The sequence below is a fragment of the Alligator sinensis genome, unplaced genomic scaffold (genome assembly GCF_000455745.1).
Source record: "Alligator sinensis unplaced genomic scaffold, ASM45574v1 scaffold160_2, whole genome shotgun sequence".
NCBI classification, from domain to species: Eukaryota; Metazoa; Chordata; order Crocodylia; family Alligatoridae; genus Alligator; species Alligator sinensis.
The window spans coordinates 669,383-680,799 of record NW_005842717.1 but is presented as its reverse complement, the minus strand read 5'-3'; the positions used below and the strand labels follow the sequence as shown (position 1 = coordinate 680,799).

General features: G+C 45.7%; 1 protein-coding gene across 1 annotated transcript in view; it reads right to left on the bottom strand.

The window, feature by feature from the left end:
- The window catches only part of LOC102376314 (cholesterol 24-hydroxylase), a 27,229-nt gene extending 17,089 nt beyond the window's left edge, over positions 1 to 10,140 (bottom strand). The window contains exons 1-5 of the mRNA XM_014524986.2: positions 9,886 to 10,140; positions 5,882 to 5,959; positions 3,546 to 3,627; positions 2,945 to 3,018; positions 1,442 to 1,528 (exon numbers count right to left, since the gene is read on the bottom strand). Coding sequence (XP_014380472.1) covers positions 1,442 to 1,528; positions 2,945 to 3,018; positions 3,546 to 3,627; positions 5,882 to 5,959; positions 9,886 to 10,022 — 458 coding nt within the window. The 5' untranslated portion in view covers positions 10,023 to 10,140. The remainder of the gene's footprint in view (positions 1 to 1,441; positions 1,529 to 2,944; positions 3,019 to 3,545; positions 3,628 to 5,881; positions 5,960 to 9,885) is intronic.
- Between the last annotated feature and the right edge of the window lie 1,277 nt (positions 10,141 to 11,417).

The window sequence follows — 11,417 nt, the reverse complement described above, 5'->3', positions numbered from 1 at the left end:
CAGGAAGGCATATCCAGAATTCAGCAGAAATCATTAGACTCATGCTCCTCCCTGGAGTTAGGCATCTGACTGCTAGGGGTGACTTGCATCATCTGGTATTCCAGATTATCCAGGAAACGCCTGACGGCAGTGCAACACCTAACTGACAGTGACATTATGAAAAACACCCTTTACATTGAGGGGGAGGTGGTTACTACTCATCCTTTTCCCAGCAGTTGAGTGGTTAGAGCTCTAACTCAGGAAGTGGAACACCAGGGTTCATGGTCCTTCTTACCTGGAGGGAATTCAAATCCCTGTCACCCACCTCCCAGGAGAATGTCCTGACCACCAAGATAAGGTAGTCAGGAGAAACCTCCAGTCCTCCTCTTGAACCTGGTCACTGTGCAGGGAAAAGTGCAAGAGCCATGGGGCCACACGGACAGCAAGCAAGATGAAGAGTGACTATGTAACTTAGTAGTAATGGCACTGCTCTAGGAGGGAAATGTCAGGTCCTGGGCTATGCTGTTATGTTTTTACCTTTTACATTATATAGTCACTGTTAAAAAACAGAAATAATCCTGGCAACAGGGACAAGACCCCAGGACTCTCTCCTCCCATTGGAGTGCCCTCTTTATTGGGCTCCTATCATGCTCCTTTTTTCTGACCTCATGAGTCTTACACTGTTGTCCAATGGACCAACTTCAACTAGAGGGTTGGAGCCCACCCCATGTTCATTCTGGCCTGTAGCTACGGAGGTGAGAATGGCCTACAACCCCAGTCTCCCTCTTCCTGAGTGCTCTAAGTAAGCATCACCATCTTCTCTCCACCTTTGCTCTGTAATGAAGTGCAAGCTTGCTCTCAGCACTAAGCAGATGGGAATTTAGATTGTCTTCAGGGGCCTCCCAGATCTGAATTAGGTTGCAACAGACTTTAGGAGAGACTTAGGTACACACAGGTAGCCATCTTGGTTACTTCTGAGTATGTGTAGTAGATACTAGCCCAGGTCTACGGGCCTAGGAATTTAACAGACCACAATGGAGGTGCCTAACAAATCTATGTACCCAAGCAGTTTTGCCTGAGGTGGGGTCAGTGCAGATAGATTTTTTGTGACATGGATGCTTAATTCCACCTAGCCTCCATTTAGGCACCTGTAATTTCAGTTTGAATCTGTCAAAGTGCCTAGATAGACACCTCTATGGGAACTTCTGCTGCTCATGTTGTCATAGTTCTTGTCTGGATGAAAACAGGAGAACCAAACTGGCCCCCATTTTATGGTCTGTATCATATGGACAGGTTGTGGCTGCTGTGAGAAGAAAAGATGAAATTTTGGATAAATTGACAAGTATTCATTACATGTCTGTAGCTATACAAAAATTTAAACTGATTTCAAAAAAAGTTCCTGTCACATTTTAATAATAACTTCCTGAAAATGAGAGACCTTTTAGACAAATATTTGCCTTACGTTCGGCTGAAAGCAGGATCCACAATCCTTCGCTGCTTGTGCCAATGATCATAGTCACGATCAGATACCAAGCCATTCCCTAAAAATCTAACATAAATGCAAGAATTAAAGAAAAGGAATGGTTTCTATCAAGGGTGTTAATATATAGTTTTCAGTTCTTTTAAACCAAATATATAACAATTCTTCCCCATCTCATGAAGCACTACATTGCTTTGAGTTCATTATTTGCTTCTTCCCACTGATGAAGGGGAGTATTTTAAAACAGAGCTGTAAACCTTTTGTTCTGTGTGTATATATTGCCACAATAGGGTGCTGGTTCTAGCTCATGAAATAAGTGTTGTTTTTTAATATTTTATTAGATAACACTTAGACTGGAGGTTAATTCCCTCTCAACATGGAAATACTCCAGTGCTATTCAGAATGATTTGATGTTTTAAAAGACAAGTGGAGTTTTTAATAACAGTTTGTGATAGAGAGAGGAATAAATTATACTGAGGTAAGAGGGTTTATTGTAGAGCAGTTGACAAGCAGTAATTGTTTTATATATTTGCCCCTACCTTGTGCTAAGTGAAAGCTAACTCTGGGAGGCTTACTCACAAACTGAACTAAGGTATAATACCACAGTATGGCTCCCCCTTACCATGAGACAGAAGTAAACACATGAAACAGTTATTGCAGAATGGCTGACACAGTAAATTCTCTTCTTTAACTCAGAATAATTTTTTTGCTCACACCTTTGTGCAAATTTTCAACTTCTTTGGGTTCTGACCCCAGAAAAGCCTAATTGCTCTGAGGATAAAAGAACATCCCACAAGGGAGAGATGTGACAGATCCAGTTACAAGAATGCGATGTATACTCCACCATTGTTCCAAGACACTTGGCTACATGAGCATCAAGGTAATTTAGTGGTTGGTCAATGTCCACATGTGACTGGAGGCTAGCTCAAATCAAATAAAAATCCAAACAAATTTGGCCCCTTCTCCAGTTGTATTAAGCTCTAATTTATGTTTATTACATGATGCTGTTGACTGGATATTCGGCCTCTTGTGGTCTAAGATCAAGTGTAGTAACTTTATCTGGGCTGCACTGGTCTATTCCCCAGGACAAGATCACCTTTGCATGGTGTTGTGTAGTAGAGGGTGGAAACTTGTCCAATGCACTGTGGACAGGACCTCCTATGAGAGTCTACTATAGCCTCCCATGGGGGGATCTTGGCTAAACACCTATTTTATAGAAATGGGAGATCTCTCCCTATCTTGCACCTTTGGCCTTTGGACTAAGGGAAAGTCCAAACTCAAAGGGGAATCCAAACTCAAAGACCTCCAGGCTTGGGACCTTCACATCGGATGCCTGCCATGGATTTTGGAGTATCTGAATCCCCAGAACATACTTGCCGGTGGTAGCACTACACAGACTTAAATGATTGAATTCTGCTCAGTCGATATAATTCAGAACTGATATTAATTTGACCTGAGACATGAAATTAAAAAAAATGTACCTACCTCACCCCAAGCAAATGACTGAGTTGACCATATACAGTTCGATCCTTCGGGTACTCTGGTGACATCAAGTATTCCTAAAATCAAACCAGGTCAATAAATATGACCTATGATCCATTTCCCAAACAGAATGTAAAGAACTTTTCAAGCATTCAAGACTCTTATTGTATCAAACATCTGAAGGCGCACAACTGCCTACTGGATGGAATTATGTTGGCAGCTTAGATGTCCAATCTAAGCTTACCGAATTCAAGAATGCTTTGTATGCCTATAGCTAACCTACTTTCCTCCATAGCTCTGAAGGAGTAAGCACTGTGTAAACCTCATCATCTTCTTATTAAAATGACTCCAAGGGAGAAACTGGAAAATTGTGGCTATGTCACATCCCCAGCTCTTGAGTATACCTCACCCACATGCAATAGGTGGTGAAGGCATCCATCACCTCCCAGAACCAGTTTACAAGACAGGTAGTGCCAGGCAAATGATACAGCAAGAAATAGAGCCCTGGTGTCCTCACTCAGACTCTATAAGGCAGATACTGCCCTCTCGTGTTACAGCAGGACTGGTTGATTCTAGTCAGCTATTGCATTTCACCATGAAGTACCTTTACTCCTTCAGGACTGAAAACTATTACCGAGACTCTGTGGAAAACATTGAAACGTACAATGGGTCCATATGTCTCTGCCCTGCAAGCAAACAGAAAGAACAATGGCACAAAGTAATATAACAAATACTGATTCAGTGCAGGTGTATGAAGTATAAACCATGTGTATAACGGAGCGCAAAGGACTACAGTAAAGTGTTTTGGGAGGGTTAGAGAGCACTCTAGGCAATGCATAGCTTGTGGCCTGGAGGGTAGAGTACTTTGCTAGGAAGCTACAGATCCAGGAGCACATCTGCGAGGGACCAGCAGGGGAGATTATACTTAGGGGCAACCAACATGGGTTCATTAGGGGCAGGTCCTGTCAGACTAACCTGGTTGCCTTCTACAACCAGGTCACAAAATCCTTAGATGCAGGTGTCGCAGTGGACGTAGTCTTTCTGGACTTTAGGAAGGCCTTCAACACTCTCTCACCCCATTCTCATTAAAAAATTAGGTGACCGTAGCGTTAATGCCTACACAGTCAGATGGGTTGCAAATTGGCTGGAGGGTCACACCCAGAACGTGGTGGTGGATGGGTCATTTTCGACCTGGAGGGATGTGGGCAGTGGGGTCCCCCAGGGCTCGGTCCTCAGGCCCACACTGTTTAACATCTTCATCAGTGACTTGGACGAGGGGGTGAAAAGCACCTTGTTCAAAATCGCAGATGACACTAAGATGTGGGGAGAGGTGGGCATGCTAGAAGGGAGGGACAGGCTACAACTAGATCTAGACAGGTTACAAGGGTGGACGGATGAGAACAGGATGGGATTCAACACTGACAAATGCAAGGTACTGCACCTGGGGAGGAAGAACCAGCAGCATATCTACAGGCTGGGGAACTCCCTTCTTGTCAACACAGAGGCAGAAAAGGATCTTGGAGACATTATTGACTCCAAGATGAACATGGGCCGCCAATGTGAGGATGCGGTCAGTAAGGCTAACCGCACCTTGTCATGCACCCACAGATGCACCATGAGCAGGTTCAAGGAGGTGATCCTCCCCCTCTATGAGACATTGGTCAGGCCGCAGTTGGAGTACTGTGTCCAGTTCTGGGTGCCGCACTTCAGGAGGGATGTGGATGACATCGAGAGGGTCCAGAGGAGGGCTACCCACATGATCAGGGGGCAGCAAGGCAGGCCCTATGAGTGGAGGCTACAGGACCTGAACCTGTTCAGCCTCCACAAGAGAAGGCTGAGAGGGGATCTGGTGGCCGTCTATAAACTTACCAGGGGGAACCAGCGGGGAACGGGAGAGTCCCTGTTCCCCCGAGCACTACTGGGATTAACTAGGAATAATGGCCACAAGTTGACTGAGAGTAGGTTCAGGCTAGACATCAGGAAGCACTACTTCACAGTCAGGGTGGCTAGGATCTGGAACCAACTTCTAAGGGAAGTGGTGCTCACTCCCACCCTGGGGGGTCTTCAAAAGGAGACTAGATGAACACTTAGCCAGGGTCGTTTGGCCCCAGCATTCTTTCCTGCCCATGGCAGGGGGTCAGACTTGATGAGCTGCTTAGGTCCCTTCTGACCCTACCAGCTATGAAACTATGAAACTAGGTTCAACCCCACTCTGACTGAGAAGCCTAAAACCTAAAGCTCCTTCTCCATGGGAAAATGCCCAAACAGTTGGACTAAGGAATCAAGAGGGCCGTTCTCAGCAGGTATGCCTGTAGGGGCATTCTGTCTTGGTGCAGGACACAACAGAATCCCACAATGTGTGTAAGTGCCCAACCCTGTAGTTATGTAGTCGCGTTCAGATTTAGCTTTTTATCTCTCTCTGCCTCAACTTCCCAATTGGTGATACGCACTTAATGATAAAAGCAAGTTTCTTTCTCGTGTGTAATACCGGGTTATACATGGCCTCATAGATTCATAGATTCATAGGTGTTAGGGTCGGAAGGGACCTCAATAGATCATCGAGTCCGACCCCCTGCATGAGCAGGAAAGAATGCTGGGCCCAGCTAGATACTCATCTAACCTCCTCTTGTTGAAGACCCCCAGGGTAGGGGACAGCACCACCTCCCTTGGGAGCCCGTTCCAGACCTTGGCCACTCGAACTGTGAAGAAGTTCTTCCTAATGTCCAATCTAAATCTGCTCTCTGCTAGCTTGTGGCCATTATTTCTTGTAACCCCCGGGGGCGCCTTGGTGAATAAATACTCACCAATTCCCTTCTGTGCCCCCGTGATGAACTTATAGGCAGCCACAAGGTCGCCTCTCAACCTTCTCTTGCGGAGGCTGAATAGATCCAGTTTCTCTAGTCTGAGAGCCTCGTTCAATCCTGATGTGTTACAACTCACCATTGCATGAAGAGTTGATGCAACAGCTCATTTTTCCTCCGCATTTTCCAGAAAATTGGCAGGTGTCCAAGTACAAAGCTAAAGAGAACAAAGCTAGATCTTAGTCAAGTCGTAAGGATGCAGCATTATGGCTTGGGAGGAAATACAGCAGACGGAATAAAACAGTGAATTTTAAGGTCAGAAATACCTACAAGAATGTGCAGGTTCAGCTCCCATAGCCTCAGGGGATCTGGCATTCCCTGCTGCATTAGCTGACACATGCACCACTGAGACTTCTGGTGCACCTGTTTCCCTGTGATCGATCTATCTATCTATCTATCTATATCATGTACCATATACATTGCTCTCATTTTTGTAACAATGCAGATGTTTATTTGCCTTTGAAATGAGCTTTGAAATGTTTGACAAAGGATAATGAAACCAGTGAGATGGTATTCATACCATGTATGTTTCTGAGTGGATAGTCCATAACGCTTGTATACTGTGGCTGAATTTACTTAGCTTCATTGTTCTGGTTTCTGTTGATGGGCTACATGCATCATTTGTATTCTCCTTCGAACAACCCATAGCCCTGCCCAAAAGCCCTGCCCCCATCCTCCACACCCTTTACAAGGCAGGACTCCGTCAATCATTCCACGGAGCTCTGTGCATTTGTGAAGGTCAATGTATACAGATTTAAAACACAGCCTTTGCTGGCCAGTGAGTTGAGAGAGCCTTTTGTCTGTGTAAGAATTTGAGACATTTGGGTTTGTGGACAGTAGCTGCCCTAGTGTCCAATGAACAGCCATTAACTTACAAGGATTCTGTGCCTTTCAGTCCTTGAATCTATGCTGTAACTATATGAGAGAAAGATTTTGTACATGGTGGTAAATTAGTAATGACAGTAGGACACTGGCATTAAGCTGGGGTAGGGGTGACCATAATCAGTCCCTTTCCAGTGAAATCTACATATTTATAGTCACCCAAATGGTGAAATAAGGAAGAAATCCTATAAGGGAAGGTAGTAGCTAACATGGAGATTACAGAAAGGAATAAATGCATCGTCTTTGTTTAAAAGACATGGGTCACTTTCTTTCCTTCAGAGACAAGCTGGGTATTCCCACCACCTTCGCACATATCTGAAAGTTTCCTGTTGCAATTTTTCTAAAACCAGCTGTGCTTAAGGAGATCCGTTTTCCACCAAAGACAGATAACCTTGCTGCTGTTCTCTTCTGAATGAACAAGTAATGCTTAAATTCCTTTCTTTATCTGAAATTCTTTTAGGTACTTAAAAATATCAAGTACTCAACAATATCACCTAACCATCTATAATACAAGTTTTCTTAATTCTTTTGTGTGTTTGAATGAAGCTCCCTTCTCATAACTGGACCAAAGAGGATATGAGACATGTTATCAACTATTAGCAAACCAGTCCTCCTCTAGCTAAACCACTAAAAACATGTTAGTATAAGTAGCAAGGTTCAATCCTTAGTTCCCTTTGCATATGACTGCTTCAATGTCTCTTGTCTTCAACGCAAGTATTTTTCTTCAAAATTTCTCAGTACTGCTAGACCCACTGGTGGTAGGAGGAGTAAAAGGCACATTTGTGCAGAATTTCCTGCGTGACCCTGGGATAGTCACTTATACTTTCTCCAGGCCTTATTCCTCCATCTGTAAAATGGGGACAGTACACTTACTTTCTTTCCATGGATGCTGTGAGGATGAACACATTAATAATTATGAGGTGCTCAAATATGTCAGTGACAGAGGCTGTCTGAACCATACCATAAATATCAGGAAAATCATTTATACCAGATTTTTTAGTAAGGTAGTATATGGTAACTCTGTAACATTATGGACAAATGAACTAATTACAGTACTTTAAAAGAAGCCAGGGACTTACCACGCAGCCCTTGATGTGAAATAACTGTCTGTGTTATGTAATAACTGTCTTGTCCCCAGTGTTTTCCCAGGGACAAGTAGCAGTGGCACAAGGTATGCCTGGAGAAACAAATGTCTGCGCTCATCTGGACGCACCCAAAGGGTGCATCTATATGTTCAATTAACATGACACAATAAACTCTGGAACTGTTTGCGCTGGTGCCAACTGCTCCTGGGTGCAGTGTCTGCACATAAGCCTAGGACAGCAGCAGGTTGAGCTGGAGCAGAGCAGTCCTGGGCTGGCAACAGGCTCAGGGGGCGAGCCCCGGCCTCTGGGTGCCAGTGTTGGGCAATAGAGGGATTAGCTGGGACACGAGACTGCTAAAGTCCAGAGCCATGCAGCAGGCAGCCCTGACACACACTTATTTACTCTGCTGTAAGATAGCACTGTCCCTGGCAGAAATTAATTAAATAATGTATTAAGCTCTAATATTGGCACAAGTGTAGACAGTGACACTTTATTATGCAGCTAATTAAGTCAACTGCAGTAAAGCGCACGTGTAGATGTATACAGAATGGCCTTCAACTTGTCTAATATCTTTCCCAATTATGTAATTAGTCGAGTAAGAGATGTTAGTAAATAAACCCTGCTTCTCACATGAGCCTGCATTATATCAACACATTCTGCATGAAGAGGAAAATATATGATCTGCTGGTAGAAGCACAAGTGTAGGAGTCAAGAGCCCAGCAGTTCAGTGCCAGTCCTAAGATGGGCTCTGACCTGGGGCAAGTCCTTGCCTTCATCTCTGTGTCACAGTTTCCCTGCCTACAAAACAGTGATAAAATCACATGACTCAAAAATTACTGGTTTCATTAAACTGTTTGCCCTTTGGAAGCTCCTAATTCACCCTGCTTCATATATCTCAAATCCTACATTTAGCACAATCCAAATTGTGGCAATGGCAGACATGAAGTACCTTTACACCGGGTTTTCCCCTATATGAAAGAACAAATTCTGGCTCCATAGAAGCCAAGGGTGAATCTCCTAATGACTTCAGCAGAGCCAGGATTTTATCTGGACCATGAGTATCACTTCCATAGGTTCTCACGTTATCACACTTGACCCTGGGAAGTGAGTTGTCTCTCTGCTCAGAACTGGCATAACCTTTTATATGAAGGTATTGTGATATTCAGAAGCCAGCTAGTAAGGCCTGACAGCCACCCTGGGGCACAATGTACAATAGGGGTGTGCAACACGGGCCCTATTCGATATGGATTTGGCTCGAATCAGGGGCAGTGGTTTGATTTATTGATTTGGATCACTGTCCCTGATTCGATTTGGCTGAATCCGAATCTGAAGTTTGGATCCTGATGCAGAGAATCAGCGATTCAGCCATAGACACAGCTTTAAATATTTTTTCTACATACCTTGAGGTACCAGGCACGGCTCGTGAACGCTGTGATGCTGGGGTGGATGGAGCATCCCACAGGAGGTCAGGGGGGCCCCCGCGGGCTTGGCGGTGAACCCGGAAGTGCCCCCCCTCCCCCCCTCAGCTCAGTGACTGGTGCCTCCTGGGTCTGTGGGGGGCACCCAGGCACCCTGTGCGCTCCCCGGCAGACCTGGAAGTACTTCCAGTCCACGGGAGGGCCCCCCTGCACGCTCCTCAGTAGACCTGGAAGTGGACTGGAAGTGCTTCTGGTCCGCTTCTGGGTCTGCTGCCGAGCACGTTGGGGATCCCCCTGTGCTCCTGTGGGACGCTTCATCCGCCCCAGCATCGCAGCATTCGCGAACCGCCTGGCACCTCGAGGTATGTAGAAAAAACATTTAAAGCTGTGTCTATGGCCGAATCACTGAATCTTTCTGAATTGATTCGGAGGGTTCCAATTCAATTTGGAGAGATTAAAGGGTCCTCTGATTCGATTTGGATTTGGAGATTCGGCCATTGAATTGGGTCGAATCTCTGCCGAATCAAATCAGACTGAAGCTTTGCACAGCCCTAGTGTACAACTCTGACCAGCCCCAGGGGACAGACACCAAGACTGACACACAGCTAAGCCCCTATTCAGGTTCTTGAAACAAAAACACCAGACCTCCAGCAGCCCCATCTGTGCAGGGGTCCTGGGGAAGCTGGCTCCCTCCTTACCTCTCTCTTGGGGGTCCTGGGATGTGATCATAGTTCATGTGGATGAATTTCAGGTAGCAGCAGTAAAAGCTGAAAGCCAGGAAGGAAACTGAGAGCAACAGGAGCAGAAGCCCCCACATGGCCCCCAGCACATCCATCGCCTCTGAGAACACAGCCCGGCCTCTGGCCTTGGTCTCTGGGCAGCGTTGGCCCCCCTCTCCTCTGCTCAGTATGTTTTAAGATGGATCGCTGTGAGTTTCCGGCTCCTTGTGGGTTTCTGGCTCCCTGCCACAGACTTAGGAGGGAGCCAGGAAAAGTAATACAAGACTTAAAGAGACTTAAAGAGACAGCAGCAGTGTGAGGCATTTCCTCCAACCCTACTGCCTCCAGCCTAAGACTGTTACAGACCCAAGGAGTCTGCAGTAGCCACTTGCACACCACCTGGGCCATGCAGGGAGGCAACACACTGCACATAGATCACAGCAAGAAAGTCTATTTATGGTGTTTTACCACAGGAAAAACAAGGCAAATATTGGAGCAATGTAACTTAGAACTTAGTAGGAAGGGACCTGTCACCTAGAGCAAGTTCACTCAACAGACAGATAATTCTAGCCCGCCGGCCTGCATTCCCAGACCCGCGTGCCAGGGCTGCTGGCCACAGCCCGCCGCGCGCCCCTGAGAACCTCGGACCGCTCCCGTCCCGCACAAGGGCAATGAAAGTTCTGTCGAAGCTGCAGGGCTTTACATATTTCTTGTATAATTTTCCCAGTAAAGTGAGATCCCCTGTCACTACTGATGGTAAGTGGGATTCCAAATCGCGGGATAAGGTCCTTTAAAAGGATTTTAGTGACAGCTTTAGTATCGGCTCTTGTCACAGGATAGGCTTCAATCCAACTTGAAAACATACCAACTATAACAAGTACATATTGATATTTACAACATTTCAGCATTTGTATAAAGTCAATCTGAATATTTACAAATGGTCCCCAAGGTGGGGGATGTGCTGCTTTCTTAGTTTTAACAGGTTTGCCTACATTATGGGCTTGACACACAGATCAAGCCTGGCAGTAGTGCTGAGCTATGGATGGAAAATTTGGAGCATACCAATCAGGTTGAATAGCTGCGATCATCCCCCCTTTGCTCACGTGGGCCACTCCATGGTACATGCAAGCAAGGTAGGGAAGTAAGACCTTGGGCGCAACCAGGTGGCCGTCCGGGGAGCACCAAAGGTGATCAGGATGTAATAGGCACCCATGCAGTCTCCAGGTGTCTTTTTCAGGATCTGCGACCTGATCTGGAAGAAGTGCAACATCATGAAGAATTGCAATAAGAGACTGCTCATAGGTATGGGAAAAGAACAATTGATCAGCCTGAGGGAGTGAAAGGGCCGCAGCTCTGGCTGCAGAGTCAGCCAGAGTATTTCCACGCGTAACTTCATCCTGGGAAGATTGATGAGCAACACATTTAATAATAGCAACAGCAACAGGTAATAGAAGGGCGTCTAATAAGGTGGCTACATAAGAACCATTACGAATGGGTGTGCCATTTGAGGT